The sequence below is a fragment of the Grosmannia clavigera genome, assembly GCF_000143105.1.
Source record: "Grosmannia clavigera kw1407 unplaced genomic scaffold GCSC_161, whole genome shotgun sequence".
In the NCBI taxonomy this organism is placed as follows: Eukaryota; Fungi; Ascomycota; class Sordariomycetes; order Ophiostomatales; family Ophiostomataceae; genus Leptographium; species Leptographium clavigerum.
Genome location: NW_014040778.1, coordinates 843,596 through 861,380, shown reverse-complemented (window position 1 = coordinate 861,380; position 17,785 = coordinate 843,596). Strand labels below are relative to the sequence as shown.

Below are 17,785 nucleotides of genomic sequence, written 5' to 3'. Positions count from 1 at the left end.
GGACGAACGACCGCAAGACAAAACTTCAAACGAATAGCATCCGGAATCTCCGCAGCAGCTTTCCGCAGGCCGGTGATACTTGCAACGGAAATAAGAAGAAAACTCTGCAAGCAAAAAAGGAACAAAAAAAAACAGCTTGACTAGTACACAGATGCAACCCATGACTGTGAAAAGTCGGACGGGATGCACTTGGGAGAAGCTAGCGTGGTGATGGATGAAGTGTGCATGCAGAGGATGACAGAAGGCAGGAAAAAGCTTCGCCTTGGCATGCAAACGTAACGGCATGCTCGATGTTCATGACGAGTAGAAGCCTATTAGCAAGCAGCAGTGTTACCCAACATGGGCAAAAAGTCTGGCTAGTTGGACTAGTTGCATGGCGGAACGTTTGGCTGGGTTAAATAGCTGCACCACTCGGTGGTGGACTGCAGCAGTCGGCAGGCAGAGGAGCGAAACCAAGGCTAGTCCGGCTGGATACTTGCCGTGCATGGGAAGACAGGGCTAGCCGGGACAGCGTTCTGGAACGTGGCAGCCCAGGGACGAAGCAGTCAGCAGGCACGGCCGACGGTGAACACGGCCTAGAAAACCCCTCAAGAGCGTCGTCGACGAATGGATCCCGAGTGGCGGTCAAAAACGACGCCAGCCGAGACCCTGGCTAGGTGGCCACGTTGACCGACCGGGCTATCGGCCGGCGCTTTGCTGGCGCGCGGCAGCAGATGGCTGGGACAGGGCCGCTATGATCGGTTATTTGAAGATGGGCGGCCGATGGAGGCAGAGGAATGCGGCCGGAAAAGGCAGACAGGCATCAAGTGTCACAGTAAGCCCTGTGCGCAATCCATCCATCTAGGGAGACATCGGAAGAGGCGAGGCCCAGCCGGGCCGTGGAAAAAGATATCGTGTAGGGAAAGGCATGACTCGGGAGGGCTGGACGGCCCAGCGATGCGCTGTCCGAGGGCCACGTCAGTCCAAGACGCTGGTCTCGGAGTAATAGTAGCGCACAAAAGCACAAGAGGTGTGTGTGATACGCGCGGGCGGAACAGGGCGTGCAGAAGGTTTCCACACAGCTGCACGTCGACGGCATTTTGATGGGGAAAGCCGAGACATATCGCAGGTTTATCCGGGCATTCGCTCTTGTACTCGCTGATACAAGTGGCACTCGAACTCGGCTTCATACTCCGTACGTGTACGTAAGGAATAGCCAAAAAGTGCACGATGCGCCTCAGAAGCGCTTGCCTATTGTCGCTAGGGAAGACCGGCTTGGAAAAACTTGAGAGACCGGCGAGAATGGAGTGGAAAGTGGGCTAAAGTGGACAGGAACTAAAGGCACGACGACACAGGCTGCAACCTGCTGTATTCGTAAGCTCACAGTGGCAGCGCAAGCTGCCACGTACTGCAACTCCCCAGCAAGACACGCAAGCAGCAGGTGTACTTCGGGAGTGCAAGGGGCTGTGCGTCGCTCTCAGGTACCCGCTGTATGGGGCGTACCTGGGGAATACATCAGTTGCATGGGCAGTTCGTCCCATAGTAATTAGCCAAAATTGGACTAACTTTCCCAATCTCATGGCCTCGACGGTAGTTCCAGGCACCGGCCTCTGACTGGCTATTCTGGCTACTCGCCCGAGCCGGAGCACCCCACTACGCCAATACAGAACGCATGATTGGTAGGTACCCCTGGCTCCTTTTTTTTTTCTGCTCTGGCCCATCCCTGCGCTGCCTATCCCCTTTCTCTCATTCCGGACATCGTTTCCTGCTTTGAACTCCACAAAGGCCTACGGAGTACCTGCACAAGCATTGAAAAACAAAGAGGCCACAGGATGGTGTATCGCCGCACATGCTGCAGGAACCGGTGCAGGCTCGGTCTTGGGCACGCATTCTGCTACCTTTATGCACGTGCTGGCTGCCCAACCATCCCCCAGGATGCCGACCGGTCTGGCTGCCAATGGGCCACGAGTATCTTACATTCCAGTTCAGCTTGCGCCAGCGCCCCGTAACGTCGCCATCACTTCCCTGCCTGGCAAGTCCTTCTGGGCAGACGCACACGCAAATCCGCTGGCTCGTCTGCGGTCTGACCCACTCCTGCAATCTCTGCGACCACAAACGTTCTCGGCCTCTCTTCCCCCTGTTCCTTAGTCTCCTTGTCCCCTTTTTTCTTTACCCTTCTCGCCTTTTTCCCCTTCCTTTCTCTCCACTCATTTTTGTCCTTCCTTTCTCCCCCTTCACACCAAGGTCGTCCGTCCACTCTTTATATCTAACTCCCGACGCCCGCGTCTCTCACTTCCCAACTCGTCTGTCTGCATCTATGACACATTCCTGTATTTCTTCCACTTGAAGAATCACGCTCCTTACTAGCAACCCACACTCCTTGGACATCTCATCGCTCCTTGCAGGTTCAACGGCCAACATCACCACAAGCAATCAACAGCGCAGTCAATTTATTTCCGAGCCAGTTCCGGTCAACTTGGATAAGTACATATAACGATTCTCACGAAACGACACCAACAATTTTGGCCTCTGTGCATATAACAACAGCCGTCAACATGCGCACTTCACCCCTCGTTCTGCTTGCCGCCGTCGGCGCGTCAGCTCTCCCGTCCCACGCCCACCATCGTGCTCTGCACGCCAAGAAGGACGTCTCTGTCACTGCCACCATCGACGGCAAGGTTGTCTCGTGGATGCAGGGTGACTCGCCCTTCAAGCTGGCCTACAAGCCCACTACCAGCGCCACGTCGACTGCCACCTCGACCAGCACTTCTGTGGCCTCCGCCACCCCCACTACCTCCAGCTCCAGCTCCATTTCTACCAGTTCGAGCTGGAGCTCGAGCTCGAGCTCCACCGTTGTTGCTGCCTCCACCAGCAAGAGCGTGTCCTCCAGCAAGACCTCCTCTGCCGCGGCCGCCGCCTCTACAACCGCCGCATCGACTTCGACCAGCACCGATAGCGGTAGCGGCCTTTCCGTGTACTCGGCCTTTGCCACTTGCTCTTCGGAGAAGAAGCGTGCCACTATGGCCGAGATCGCCTACACGGGCAACACTGGATGCGATGGCTACGGCTCCAACATTGTGCTCGTCCAGGCCAGCATCGCCGACAAGTACGACTATACCGTCAAGGTTGTGAACGACATGTCCTCGACGGCTCAGTGCAAGATCTGGAACAAGATTGGCTCGGACGGCAAGATCGACGGCTTCTTCACTGGCTTCGAGGCCAAGACCTTCACCCTGAAGGCCGGCTCGTCTCAGTACGTCGCATTCGACGGCAACAGCCAGGGTGGCATGTGCTGCTCGTCTGGCTCCATCGCCACCACGGTGGCTGGCGAGTTCCTCTGCCCGTGGCTCGAGTTTGACTTCGCCAACACCTCCAACAACGAATGGTCTGGCTTCGATGCCTCTGCCCTGGTTGAGGGCAGCGCCGGCGGCCCGTACAACGCTCTCAAGGTCTGCACCGAGGATGGCTCCACCTGCTCGTCCCTGGACGGCACCGGCAGCGGCACCAACGCCTACCTGCCGGGTGACGAGGCTGCTGATGGCATTGGTGGCAACATTGCGGCTGGCAGCCTCTCGCTCATTGCCACCTGGTCTTGAGCGGGTCGCTCCAACAGCTTTTTGCTCTTTCCTTTTTGTTGGGGGCGGTTTTGCTTTTGGAGGTCCGGCTTCTGAGGCGCCTTTTGGTTATTTCTGCACTTCTTCCACCGACGATGTATCTACTTTTATGTAGTCGCGATGCCGCTAGGGCACCGGACAGGTCAAAGGGAACGTCCGATAGGGCCATATATCCACAGCAATACCTTTTCTGTGAATCAAGATTAGGGGGCGTTGCCGTTCTTGTGTTTATTTTATCTTTTTTTTTTTTTTTGGCTTTGCTTGTTCAGCTCTCCAACTCTCTTTTGTATCCGACCTCATCCAAACTCATCTACGCTCTGCCTCTTCATTTTGCATATTAGGTTTTCACTCCTTTTCTATTAACCATACCTTAAAAGCTTTTTATGAAGGAGCAATACGAAACTGAATGGTGCAGTTGAACCAGTCATCGCAAACTGATCTCTAATCATCGTGACCAGAGCCATCTGTAAAAGGCATTCAATCAGACAGTTGGTCCCCGATGAGCAAATTTCTCATGCAGGGGTATCTCGAATAGCGCTTGCAATTCAGTGCCTACCAACCACTCTGTACCGACTGCCAAGATTGCCATAGCTGGGAATATTATAAATAGAGCGATAAAGTGTGTGTGCGTTTCAGAGTCTGACCTACTCAAAGCGGAGGTACCACCGAGGTGATCAGACCGGCTGCAATTTTGGTCTGTGCTCGCAACCACGTAAGAATCGGGTAACGCAAAAGCGCGTAATAAGCATCTTGGCTCGTCATCTTGTTTGTTTTCTATTTTTGTTTATTTATTGCTTTTCTTCTGCTCCGGTTGGAACGCTAGGAATGGGGCCTACTTGTGCAGCCAAGCTGTCGAATGCCAGTCCTGGTGGAAACAAACCATCAAAAGCAGGAAAACCAGCTGCTTACGGAGCACTCTAGTCAAACGGCGAGGCGGGTCAGCCGACGCGCCCCCGTCGAGATCGTCTTGTCGATCGAATATCCGCCCTTCTCAGTCCCTCTTTCGACCTGGAATGACCCACTTACACATCACCTCATACCACACCCGAGCCCACTCGCTGATTCCCACATTGTTATGCCCGTATTATCCCATTCGCTAGTCTTCGTTACCGTACGGGGTATACCGCCTTGCCTTGATTTCTGATTTGTCTGTCGTAAGCCTCGTGCTAATCTCACCAATGCTCTTGTGCTCCAATGTACTCCTTTTTCCAATGCATCGCAATCTGCTCGGTACTCCACACATACTCGGACATCCCACGTGCCGAACCAACTGCGGATCTTGCATGTCCACGTGTCAGGAGCCAAGCAAGACGATTCAACTTGAACGTTTGATCGCGTGTCATCTCGGCGCCGTTCCCTTCCGCATTGGTTCGTTTACCACATCGGACGCCGGCTCCGGCATATCGCTCTTTGCTGCAAGCCGTGCAAAGTGCGGGTTGACGCAATGGTCAGTGTCCTTGTCTCGGGTAGCACGTCTTCCCTGCAGATACCTTTCAGTCGGTCCCAACAGGTGTGTCCGACTGGCGAGATCACCGTATACAAATTGTCTGGCATTATGGCAAGGCTGGCACCGGTTGGCACTATCAATTTGACCCTCGTAGTCTTGTAATTCCGATTCTGTCTCGCACAGCTTTCAACGCCCACCAGAGTCGGCGCTGGGCCAGCAAAAAGATAATGCTGCAGCCGCAACACGTATCTGGGTCACTGCTGACTTTGTTCTCGTCGAAGGGCGTGCTTGTTGTAGAGCGCATATCCGCATATTTTTTCGATTGCAGGATAGGTGTCAGTTCGTCCACTTGTGTGCCGTCTTGGTCACTGTCATCGTTTGAAGGATGCCTGTTCGGGTTTCAAACCGGGTTTCAGTATTCGGGTGCAAAAGCAGAGAAGCAAGTTAGAAGCGTACCTGGGCTCAAAACCGTAGCATTCTTCGTCATCATTTCGTATATTCCAGCCATACACAGCTCTCATTGTAACAACATAGGTGTCATCCCATGACACACCGTTGGTTTCTCCATCATTGAGTTCTCCATCTCTGCTTCGTGGTGGGAGTGTAGCGGAAGGTGACATTGTAGTTACGCGATGGCGTATCGGCTTTGGAGCTATGTAGGCAAGTTGAAGATAAAGTGAGAAGCAACTGAACAAGTTTTCAACATCCTTTATTAAGGTGAACACCCATTTCTTCGTTGAAAAGGGCCGAGCTAGCTTTTGAACTGCTGCTGCTGCTGTAAGATGCGTGACCGTACTTTCTTCTTCCAGTTTCACAAGAGAATTGCGTGGAACCAGAGAAGCGGACACCTACAGCAGAAAGCAAGAGCTTAATACTGCAAACAGCATAGAGATGCAAATAGCAAGGGCCTTTTCTGCATAAATCTCACCGCTTGTTATCTCCACGCAGGAGCCTCTTTTGGGTTGCTCGGATTTTCTAACCAATCAAGAAGTCGACCCTTACAACACGTTCGTCATCCTAAAGCTGGAACTTAGACCCTATGTTCAGCCTCCGTAGATATATATTGCACCAGACTCTGAGTAGTGGGAGCCATGATTCTTTGTGGCATAGATGTCGTGGCAGTAGACACCATTTCAGCTGACACAAAATCTGTTTGTACGGCGCTGGGCTGCAGCCACCCGATTGTCCCATCGCTATTGCGTCCGATGAATTTCTTGGACCCTGCAATTCCATAAAAGGATTTTCCTATACTCCGTAGCATGCCATGTATTGCACGCACCTCGGTTGATGCCAGGAAGATGGATGTTTCATGGTGCGAGCTGTTGAGTTGTACTCCGTATGTCCCAAAGGGGCAGTAGAAATTAGTAATCGACAACAGACCCACTTATCAAACACTAATTGTCCACCCCACGCCTTATCAAGAAAAAAAATATCGGACTCGATGGCGGGCATATTTGTAGGGTTTTCTTCAGCATCGTTTACAACCATGACGGCCTCTTTGGAAGACGCACAGGCAAGCCTGCCAGCACAGACAAGAACAGAAAAGTCTAAAGTGGAAGGACAACCAAGTGTGGCGACAAGCGCTCCTGCGACGGCGCCCACAACTGCCGTTCTCTCGTCAAAACCAATTTACTGCCTGGTTGTCGACACAGGCCCGATCATTCAGAATGACCCGACCGTGAGCACGCTTCTTTCCCAAGCCGATGAGCTGTACACAATTCCGTCAGTTATCGAAGAAATTAGGGATGAGGTCACACGAACGCGTGTGGAGACGACGCTTCTCCCTTTCCTAAAGCTGCGCAGTCCCAAGCCTGAGAGCATCAAGTTTGTCAGCGACTTTGCACGGAGGACTGGCGACCTGGAGGTTCTCAGCCGGCCTGATATCCACCTTCTCGCGCTCACATATGAGTTGGAGTTGGAAAACAATGGTGGCGATTGGAGACTGCGCAAGACGCCTGCCCAGAAGAGCGTCAACGGCAAGTCGCCGGCGGCGATAGCCGCAGAAGCGGCGGCACAGACAGCCGAGGGGGCCGAAAAAGAGGCAGAGACAGCAAATGCTGTGGAAGCACAGCAGGAGCCATCCGAGGTGTTGCCCGAAGCCCAGCAGGCGGCTACATTGGAGGAGAAAGTTGGCGCTTTGTCTTTAGACGGTGCCATTGGAGAGGAGACTGAGGCGGCAGAAGAGCCTCAAACAGAAGAGGCTGCAGATGAGAAGGAGGTGGAAGAGGTAGAAGAGGAGGAGGAGGCAGATGAAGATGACGGTGGTGGAGAGTGGATCACACCGTCGAACCTCAAGAAGCACCAGGCGAAGGAACGCGGTGGCGGCAATCCGGAGCAGCCGATTCAGAGGCGACTGCAGGCGGCTCTGCTGACGTCTGATTTTGCGATGCAGAACGTGGCGCTGCGGATCAACCTGAACCTGCTGAGTCCTGCCCTGGCGCGCATCACACGGGTCAAGACTTGGGTGCTGCGCTGCCACGGCTGTTTCGCAGTGACACGGCAGATGACCAAGCAGTTCTGTCCGTCGTGCGGACAGGCGACGTTGACGCGCACAAGCTGCTCGACGGACCAGGGCGGCAACTTCCGGCTGTACCTGAAGCGCAACTTCCAGTTCAACAAGCGTGGCAACGTTTTCAGCGTGCCCAAGCCGGTGCACGGCAGCGCCAGCGGCAAGCTGACGGACCACAGCGGCGGCGGCCATCAGGGCTGGGGCCGCGAACTGATCCTGTCCGAGGACCAGCCCGAGTACACCAAGAAGGTGGAGGAGCAGCGTCGCCTGCGTGTGCGCGACGCGATGGACGAGGACTACCTGCCGGGGCTGCTGACCGGCGTGCGCAGCAATGCCGGCAGTCGTGTGCGCGTGGGTGCCGGGCGTAGTGTCAACGCCAGGAAGAGGAAGTAGGCGAGTGGGAGACGTTTTGAGGGTGGAAGGGAAATAGGGAGGCACTCAGTCATGATCATAAAAGTTATCACTTTCGCGGGCGTTGCAAGGGGTCCGGACCAGAAATTATACGTTTGTATATTGCCGAGAGAAATATGAAGACGAAACGAAAAATCAAATTCTCGGTCCTTGTGCTTTGCGTGCATGGACCCAAATCAAAGCAAAGAACGCCTTGTCCAAATACTGAAACAACCTGTGCACAAACTCCATAGCCCTTGCCTATCGCTACTATCGTCTTTTCCCCGGCTGCACTGCAGGGACAGTGTCTTGAAAGGTGAGCTCCCGGTTTGCTTCATCTCCATCTCGACAGCTCGATATTTCGCCCAGTCAACTTCTAAGCCCCAGCGGCTGCATCTGTGTTGCAGCCGGAGCAATGGAACCTAGACACGTCCTGCCTGCTCTGTTCGCCAATTACCGAGTCAGCCGAATTCTGCATCCACGACATCTCCATTGCAAGCACGTACCTATTGCTGCTTCTCAAGCTTGAGCAGACCAAAGCGGCGCTTCAGCGTCACCCGCTGGCGCGACCACTTATCATCGGGAGAGAAGCGTGCCGGGTGGGCAGACTTGGTCACCTTGGCGTCGCTCGTAATCTTCTTCAGGGTGTAGGTACGCTTGCCCGAGGCATCGACGGTACACATGAGATGCATTTTTGCGGGTGGGGAAATTTGTATGCCTTGACGTTTTCAAGCGGCAGTTGTTTCTAGAGGAGCGGCGGTACAGAGTACGGTCCGTTGTGGTTTCGGTCGCTGTGGTCCTGGTTTCTTGTTCTTGTTGTATTGGTAGGTTAAGATTTTTTTTCTTTCATTTTTTTGCTGATAATCTTGTGAAAAGTGGGTCTCCATTACGAAAGCCCAATGAACAGTGGTTTTAACATTTTCTTATCGGCTTATCGTGTGTCAACTAATAGAAAGAAGAAGCAGACGAGGTGCAAAAAGAAGGAGTAGAAGAAGAAGAAGAAGAAGAAGAAGAAGAAGAGGAAACTTTATTATATCAACATGGAGTTGTATCGTTCGGCTTTTAAAAGTGGTGTTGCCCCTAAAGTTACCCCGGCTCGCCACGGGGAGGCAGACGACATGGGCCGGATAAAATGTTGTAAGAATGATGGGAGGATGGGTTCTTTCAAAATAGTTAGACAGAACTTTACCATTGTTTTGAGGGGATCACGACTGACTTAGGAGAGTCGAAGGATAATAATATTGATAGGTGCCCCTATGCCGCTGGCAAAATGGCCCGTTGCGGCCGCATGGCTTGACAGCCATTCGTCGATATATTGGTCTCTGTCCCATTCCTAGTCGTCGACTAGATCACCGATAGCTTCTCAGTGATTGAGGCACTCAAAATTGGAATGCCAGGCCTCGGTGGCCGCCTCGTGCAAAGCGGTCCACAGTGCAGCCTCTTCTCGGGTTTCCGAAGATTCTAAGTTGACGTCACAGGCCTTTACTCTGTCGTCCCAAGCGTCTAATCTGTCATCCCATGTATCATCGGCCATCTCACACCACGCGACCCATCGCTCAGCCTCCTCTTGTTGCACCGCAGAACACGCCGCCACTGCGGCTGCTGCTTGTCGCCGGTTCTAGCTAATCAGGGCTGCAGTCCTTCGCTGTGGCCATCTTCTCGCCCGCTCGCGGACTGCCGAAGCAGGCGGGAGAGTTCTCGGGCAGCCAAGCGGTGTGTCCGGGGTTGGCCGTCTAAATCACGTATCAGCCCAAGGTCGGATTGCATTAAATAGAATCTAAACTTATAGCCGGTCGTGTTAGTCGCCGATCCATGCCAGAAAAGAACCGAACTTAAGCGTTGGGGGGATCGTTCTTCTTGTTATTCTTGATTTTCTTGTTGTTCTATTGTTACTTTTCAGTTAGAGCTCACACAAACAACAAAATTGCTTTTGGGACTCGTTCCTTCATGTGTATCGTAAACTGTAGATGGGGAAGGAGCATTACCGCGTAAGGAAGGCACAGCCTGCAACAATTTTGCCAGCAAATCAGTGGATTCTACCAGTGTCCAAGAGCTAAATGGAGACGCAGGCTAGGAAATACTCATCAGCCTTTTCCCCCAAAAGTTGTCCTAATTGATGGAAAGATTGTTTGAGATGTCATGCAGCTCTTTCTTTGAGCGCATCACGTTTCGACGCCTGGTTATCAATAACTTCGAAGTCGACCAATTTGCCGCTGTTGTTCACGCCGCAAAAGAGCGTTTAGGATATCATCTCCACGTACGATTAGACGACTATGACTGTTCTAGATGCCAGATAGATGAAGACGCGGAAACCATCAAGCGTAATAATGCCACCTTCACAAGGGCTCTATGGACGCTCCTAGCGGTACTCTCATCGTGGGACAGCCAGCTAGTGGACGACACCAGCGAGCACGGAATGATCGTGGAACTAAGCGCCGCGTCGTGTAGCGATGGTTGCCACACATTTTGTGATTTTCGGCTACAGCAAGACTATCCACACGAGTATCTAGACGATCTTGATAGCGACTTCACAGCATATGACAAGCATCGTCAGAGTTGAAGGAACCTGCACAAAACTCCCATGGATGGTTGAACGGCAATTATAGGTTGCTCACCGTTTATAGCGGTGCCGTTGGCCGCGTGCTGGGGTCCTCGCCATTGAGTGTGGATTTTAGCTTTCTTGCCAAGGACGTAGGGCGCCAAGTTCGTCGACTGAACATCGTTCGGAGCTTTGTAATCAGTCGGCGATTTTATCGCGTGATCAGTGTTCGGTTGATTCACTGGCTACTGTCGTCAGGTTCGAAAAACATTCGCGAAACACACATAGAGCAATAGTGCTTGAGCCGAGTATGTGGTAGGCCTATAAACATGAGCATCATTGAGAAATTATGAAGGAAGAGAAACCTGTAAGTACAGATTTCATTACTGGCATTGTTAAGAAACGACTACCGAGCTCGCTTCAAGAGCTACATCTACATTTAGATGGTCATGAAACCGTCACATTCTATTCCAGAGGATATGCGATCAAAAAACTATACAAGCAGGAAGCCGCCACAGCCGTGCTCGTCAAAGCAAGTTGATACTTGCAAAGCTTAACGGTATCGCATATTATTGATGCGACCCTATTTTTCTTAGCGGCCAAAGCTCTGCCGTCAAAGCGAAAGGCTTGCTTTTGGCCACAGCTACGCACTCTCGCTCTTACCGATATGAACCTAGATCCTTGTGCGCATGGAGAAAAAGCTCTCGAGCTTGCAGGATACATGGCCTTACAGATGCCAAAGTTGCAAATTATGGAACTGTGGTTTACAAGACGTAAATAAGCGTGCTTCTCCCGCTATGAGTCGATCCCGCCTAGGATTACAATGCAGGGGACTTGGGATATGCAGTCTATATGGACAAAACACTGCAACGAAGTATGGACAGAGGCTGCTGCATTGTTTTCCAACCGTCTACTCTACGTTACCATTGGAAAATTACTGAACTACACTCACTCTCCGAAGTCAAGGTTCTGCGGCATACTGAGACATCTTAAGCTGCGTGACAAAATTGTGAACCCGGTATCCCGATACCAAATGGAGTATGAATCGAAGTTCGACGGATTTTATTGATGTGAAAAGACATAATTTGGAGCCTCCTAGAATATGACTTGTGTTTTTTAGGGGAGTGTAGCTGCGATGCTATGATTTATCATAGCATTTGATGAAGAAGATGAAAAGATAAAGGAACATCAAGAATAAAATCACTCGTACTGGGCTACCTAGCCAGAAGGAGGAATACAAAGTAGCCGTTAAGGGACACTGCTCTTTACGCGGTCGCCATTCACCAGGACTAAGAGCGATGTCCCATCCATGGCTGTGCAAAGGTCTTTGATTACACGTTCAGAGAATCTCTACAACGCATTTGTTCATTGTCCGTTCATTATTGATCGCCGATTCTCTTTGCTACCGAGCAACATGCCAGTATGAACTATCTGTTCAGTGTGTCCTTTTTGTTCAAGTGATGGTGAAACCTGTTCATTCATAGGATATATAAGCCGGCGATGACTTCCCAGGAAGCAATTGATTTTATTCTTTCCTCATCGCAATCTAATCGGCCAACTACCATACACAAAGCAAAGAATCCCCATAACCAATTCTCCTTCTCAGTAAGTAAGTTCCTTGACACTCAAATCGTACACCATGTGTATCGGGTACCGGATCATCCAGTACCAGTGTCAGTGTAAGTACAACTGGCTGACGAAGAAGTGCGAGACGCATCCGGATGAGCACGATGGCACGTCCTTCGAGCTGCCGAACCGGGCCAATGTGCCCTGTCAGCTTGTGAAGGATCGCCAGTACTGCCCCGGTGTCGATCGCGAAGAGGCTGTCGACACGATGAAGTTGAAGCTGTTCTGCCCGCATTGTGTGGAGAGCAAGCAGGAGGAGCTCCGAAAGTTCTTCTGCGAGGAGTACGCGGTGACGGCGCCCCACGTGGAAAAGTTCAACGACAACGCCCGCGCCTTACTCGACTTCGCACTCACGGATATCATGCGCAACCCAGTCACTCGGGTCCCCATCGCAGACACGCAGCACATTGAGCGCAAGCTTCGCACGCTGGAGAAGAGGGTGTTGAAGTGGAACCCCAACATGGGAGTCCCTTCCAAGTCTCATAGCCTGAAAATCCAGCGGTGGGCTCGTGGCGAAGCGAAGGATTTGGATGACGGTGCGTCCAGCAGTGACAACGACAACGCTGGTGAGGGCAGCAGCCGTCCCCGGCGCCCCTCCCGCTCGTAAGCGAACCCCCGAAGGAGATGACGGGATCAACGGGCATATGAAGCAACCGCGAGAGTGAGGGGACATCAAAGGAATGAATGACTCGGTGGCCCAACCGAATGGCCGAAAGCCGACCTTAAGCCATCGGGTCGTCCAACCTCCTTGTTTTATCGTTCTTGTGGCCTGCCATCAGGCCTACCCCGAAACCCCTGCAGAGGAAGCTGGCGAGATGTTGACAGCCTCAGGATTGAGTGGTGAGATTGATTTTCGAAGTGCACGTAGTACCCAGTGCGTCCGCAGCCCTCATGTTTCATGGTAGAGCGCCGACAGCACGGGTTGACCGAACCCATTGCGTAAAAAATCCTTAAACCCAACAAAAAAGTTGAAAAATAAAAGCAAAAAAAAGTGAAAAATAAGAAAAACTGTTTTATAACCAACTCTTCGTCCTTCTGAATAAGTGATGCCTATGTCCGCGTGCAAACAGATGTGCACTGCGGACACAGTGAAAAATGGAGTATCGTGTTTCTTACATGTTGTGGGCTGTGAGTGTGCAGAGAGACAAAACAGATTTGTGTTGTTTTTGGCGGTATATATACTGTTTGTGTGTGGTGAGTGAAAGACTGTCGTTCGGTGAATTCGACAGGCGTATTGAATAAAGGAATAATGTTGTTTGGCTAGAACAAATGTTGGAGATACGACAAAGAATCCCGTCGCTGCAGTCGATAGACCCACAGCAGTTGAGAAAACAGGGGCCACCTGCTAATATTGCGGCTCGTCATGGTGGGTACCTCAGCCTTAGAAGGGCGGCCACTTTTCAGGAATTTTGCTAGATAAAGCTATGGCCCCTCCAACCCGGACAAACTATTTGTCCGACAATTGTGAAGAGAAAAGCCCAAAGCGTCTGGATCTACAGGGCGTCTAATATTTATACGCGGGCGTAATCCGGACTCTGTACACTTTACAGAAGACGGATATACCAAGCTCAGGGTAGTCGTCAGCGGACTCACGAGGCAGACAGACGCACGCACGAGCGCACACACGCACAAGACGACTGATCATACGACCGTGCACCTCTTCTGTTGTCATTCGCGGCCGCCTTGGACATCCCACCATTCACATCCACCGATCATCCAAGATGGCGTCGACTGCGGACCAGAAGCTGCTGGAGGCGTCCAAGAAGCATCCGATCCGGGCCAACCACGTGTACAAGTATGGCACGGCGGGATTCCGGATGAACGCGGACCTGCTCGACGGCGTGACGTTCCGGGTCGGGCTGCTGGCGGGGCTGCGCAGCCGCAAGTTGAGCGGACAGGCGATCGGGGTGATGATCACGGCGAGCCACAACCCACCAGCCGACAACGGGGTCAAGATCGTGGACCCGATGGGCGAGATGCTGGAGCAGGAGTGGGAGGGATATGCGACGAAGCTGGTGAACGCGCCGTCGGACGAGGCGCTGCTGGACCTGTACCACAAGCTGGCGACGACCCTGAAGATCGACCTGACAGCACCGGCACGCGTTGTGTACGGACGCGACACGCGGCCGTCGGGACACACGCTGGCAGCAGCGGTGGCGGACGCGCTGGCAGCGACGGACGTGGTGGCACGGGACTACCGCATCGTGACGACGCCGCAGCTGCACTACCTGACGCGCTGCACCAACACCGAGGGCACGCCGCTGGCCTACGGCAAGGTCAGCGAGGCGGGCTACTACGAAAAGCTGAGCGATGCGTTTGCACGGGCGCTGCGTGGCCGCAAGATTGCCGGTCCGCTGGCCGTCGACTGTGCCAACGGCGTGGGCGGGCCCAAGCTGCAGGAACTGCTCAAGCTGATCGACAGCAGCAAGCTGGACGTGCACGTGCTCAACGCTGACGTGTTGCGACCTGAGGTGCTGAACCTCGACTGCGGTGCCGACTTTGTCAAGACGAAACAGCGGGCACCACCTACGCCGAAGCCGGTGCCTGGCCTGCGCAGCTGCTCGTTTGACGGCGATGCTGATCGGCTGATCTACTACTGGCTCGACCCCGAAGCCGGCTTTGTCATGCTGGATGGCGATCGGATCTCCTCGCTTGCAGCCTCCTTTATTGCCGATCTCGTGCGGGCGGCCGGTCTTGCTGACGACCTCCGCATCGGCGTCGTCCAGACGGCTTATGCCAATGGCGCGTCCACGGCCTATATCACCCAGCATCTCGGACTGCCGGTCGTCTGCACGCCTACCGGTGTCAAGCATCTTCACCATGCCGCCTGCCGCTTCGACGTCGGCGTCTACTTTGAGGCCAACGGCCATGGCACCGTGCTCTTTTCCGCCGACGCCGTCCAGGCCTTTGCCGCCACCCAGCCTCAGTCGCCCGCCCAGAAGGAAGCCCTTGACACTCTCGCTGCCGTCGCTGATCTGATCAACCAGACGGTCGGCGACGCCATCTCCGACATGCTCCTTGTCGAGGTCATCCTCGCCCACAAGGTCTGGACCCTCCGCGATTGGGCCCAGACGTACTCCGATTTACCCAATCGGCTCGTCCGCGTCGAGGTCCTCGACAAGGATGTCTTCCAGACTACCGACGCCGAGCGCCGCCTCAGCCACCCCTCCGGCGCCCAGGACGAGATCGATCAGTGCGTTCGCAAATATACCAGCGCCCGCTCCTTTGCCCGCGCTTCCGGCACCGAGAATGCCTGTCGTGTCTACGCTGAGGCCGCCACCCGTGTTGAGGCCGACGAGCTTGCCAAGCAGGTCGCCCGCATCGTCTCTCACTACGGTGGCAGCACTTGATTTCACCCCTTTCCTTCCAAAATACCGATGCATACCGCGCTCTCTACCGCTCTTTTCAGCCCTCCAACATCCTTAGCAGACGACTTGACGAACGTGGCTCATTGCTTTACGCTTTACTTGTTATGTGATCTATGGCATGCCGCCCACCCGGAAGCAATAGATAGGTCTCGATGAAAATGAAAATTGCATGTCTATTCAACTTGTTTCGAAAAGGTCACGTGATACCTTCTACTGTATCGTCTGCTTCTCCACTCCCCTCCGAACCCTTCCATTTCCCTTACCCATGCACCGCCTGCTGCACTTGCGGGTACACCTGCACCATGCGTCCGTAAAGCTCGGGGTGACGCTGGGTCAGCACCTGCGGATCCCACGCCATGGCCACAAAGATGGTGTCGATGCCGCTGCTGATCGGCACCGTGAACACGTTGCAGATCTGCAGTCCGATGAGGAAAGCAAATGCCACCAGCACCGGCGTGTAGTCGCCATTCTGGTTGTATGCAGGGTCGGTGATGCGTAGAAACACGTATGCCGACAGAGCTGTGGCGTAAGCCACAAATACCGCTCCCATGCTGAATACCGGCCCGATGAGACACTGCGTCACCAGAGCGTCGACACCGCGGTTCTTGATCATCCTAGGCGGGTCAGTTCACTGATATAACGGTCGAGGGGGAGAGTCTACTCACGTCCACGTATCCTTGGCCGCGCGGAAGTACGACGAGCCATAGAGGGCAATGTGGCAAAAGGCATATCGGTTGACAAACTGCACGGCCCAGTCGAGGATGGAGATGAAGCAGCCGAGGAGGCAGAAGAAGATGGTCGACATGATGTTGCCGTCGTTGGCCGACTGCTGCTGCGCAATGGAGCAGAGGTGGCGCAGAAAATTGATAATGGCGACGACCAAGCTGCCGAGGCTGATGCTGCCAAAGCTGTACGTCGTGGCGCGACGGAGAGAGCTGCGCGTAGTGCCGCGCGGGTAGTGATTTGCGTTGTCACCGGCAAAGTACCAGGAGCCATAGACGCCGGCGATGGTGGTGTGGATCGTGTTCTTGAGCCACTCGGTGATCCAGTAGCCGGCAAAGGTGATGAAGACCATGATGCCGATGACCTTGGCCTTGCTGCAGCTGCCACCGGTCGTGCTGCAGGCCGCATTTCCGCTGCCCGGCTCGTACTTGACGTACACGGCCACCATGGTGACCGAGTACCAGACGCCAAAGGCGGCTGCCGAGAGGCCACCGAGCAGGCTGGCCATGTAGACGTGGCCGTAACGGCGCGAGACGTCGATGGTGGTCTGCAGCATCAGCACGCTCCAGGGGATGCGTGGGATCCACGAGATGAAGCAGAAGATGTTGAGTGCCACAAAGACGAGGAAGACGATGCCGCCCGAGTAATAGTGGCGATACAGCATGTAGATGGCGGTTGCGAGGCCGAGACAGATGTTGAGGATGCCTGTGATCCAGATCAGCGCCTTAGTCAGCACGCGGGCTGCCCACATGTAGAGCACGCTGAGCACGACCGCAATGCCGACACAGATCAGCAGACAGATGAGCGAGTTGGTGTTGAGCCCAAACGTGGTGTCGCCATCGTAAATGCCGTTGCCGCTGCTCGACTTGGTCGTTGCTGCCAGCCGAAGCCGTGTTAGCGGAGACGTACGAGGGGGAGAAGACCAGGGCCCGACGGAAGCGCACCGTATGCGTGGATGGTGATGCCGGAGACGGCAGTGAACCCGGCGACACAGGCCAAGAACTGCATTCCGCTTCGTCAGTTTCATTTACCAACGCCGAGAGATGTCAGACTGGTCGCCGGCCATTCTCACCAGCAGTCCCGCCCAGATGTCGTGATACTTGGGTCCTTGCAGGACAAACACCTGGTCAAAGTCTTTCTTCTCGTTTCCGCCAAACTGTGGAGGTGCATACGCGCCGTAAGTCTGTGGGTTTTGCTGTTGTTGCTGTTGCTGCTGTTGTAGGTTTTGTTGGTATTGCGAATTGCTGTAATAATCATCGGCCGCGCCATGTGGAGGGCCGCCGTTGGACATGATGGGCAACCGATTGTTGATGCGAAGATGGGCGACTGCAGACTGAAGGCTTTAGTCGACAGTGAAGTTGGATGCCGAATACAGAACTTGCAGAGGCCGCTCAGAGACGCTCAGCCGGTGGGGAACATAAATAAGCGTAAAAAGCGTAAAGCCAGCTCGACGAATCGGCAGGAGCTACCGGGGACTATGACTTCATCTTGGCTCATTGCGTGCCTGTGCTTCTTGGCCTTTAGCTGGCTTTGACCCTTGCAGCGGGCGCGCGCCTGCTAAGCTGGAACAAGCATAGCCTGTGCCAGCTA

At 53.8% G+C, this 17,785-nt stretch overlaps 6 protein-coding genes across 6 annotated transcripts; 4 read left to right on the top strand and 2 right to left on the bottom strand.

Annotated features, from left to right (window-relative positions):
• Window positions 1-2,534: 2,534 nt before the first annotated feature.
• On the top strand, window positions 2,535-3,575 carry CMQ_8142 (uncharacterized protein; the record flags this gene model as incomplete). The annotated part of the gene is made up of 1 exon (XM_014315683.1): window positions 2,535-3,575. The coding sequence occupies one exon, from the start codon at window positions 2,535-2,537 to the stop codon at window positions 3,573-3,575; it is 1,041 nt and encodes a 346-aa protein (XP_014171158.1).
• Window positions 3,576-6,526: 2,951 nt separating this feature from the next.
• Window positions 6,527-7,942, top strand: CMQ_8043 (proteasome maturation ans ribosome synthesis protein; the record flags this gene model as incomplete). The annotated part of the gene is made up of 1 exon (XM_014315584.1): window positions 6,527-7,942. One exon carries the CDS (start codon window positions 6,527-6,529, stop codon window positions 7,940-7,942), a length of 1,416 nt encoding a protein of 471 aa, XP_014171059.1.
• A 503-nt stretch (window positions 7,943-8,445) lies between these two features.
• CMQ_8149 (h aca ribonucleoprotein complex subunit 3) lies at window positions 8,446-8,631 on the bottom strand (the record flags this gene model as incomplete). Its single annotated transcript, XM_014315690.1, has 1 exon — window positions 8,446-8,631. The coding sequence occupies one exon, from the start codon at window positions 8,629-8,631 to the stop codon at window positions 8,446-8,448; it is 186 nt and encodes a 61-aa protein (XP_014171165.1).
• A 3,486-nt stretch (window positions 8,632-12,117) lies between these two features.
• Window positions 12,118-12,711, top strand: CMQ_8121 (uncharacterized protein; the record flags this gene model as incomplete). The annotated part of the gene is made up of 1 exon (XM_014315662.1): window positions 12,118-12,711. The coding sequence occupies one exon, from the start codon at window positions 12,118-12,120 to the stop codon at window positions 12,709-12,711; it is 594 nt and encodes a 197-aa protein (XP_014171137.1).
• A 1,114-nt stretch (window positions 12,712-13,825) lies between these two features.
• CMQ_8282 (n-acetylglucosamine-phosphate mutase) lies at window positions 13,826-15,454 on the top strand (the record flags this gene model as incomplete). Its single annotated transcript, XM_014315823.1, has 1 exon — window positions 13,826-15,454. One exon carries the CDS (start codon window positions 13,826-13,828, stop codon window positions 15,452-15,454), a length of 1,629 nt encoding a protein of 542 aa, XP_014171298.1.
• A 277-nt stretch (window positions 15,455-15,731) lies between these two features.
• Window positions 15,732-17,692, bottom strand: CMQ_8303 (duf580 domain containing protein; the record flags this gene model as incomplete). Its single annotated transcript, XM_014315844.1, has 5 exons — window positions 15,732-16,086; window positions 16,138-17,071; window positions 17,140-17,197; window positions 17,268-17,378; window positions 17,672-17,692. The coding sequence occupies 5 exons, from the start codon at window positions 17,690-17,692 to the stop codon at window positions 15,732-15,734; spliced, it is 1,479 nt and encodes a 492-aa protein (XP_014171319.1).
• Between the last annotated feature and the right edge of the window lie 93 nt (window positions 17,693-17,785).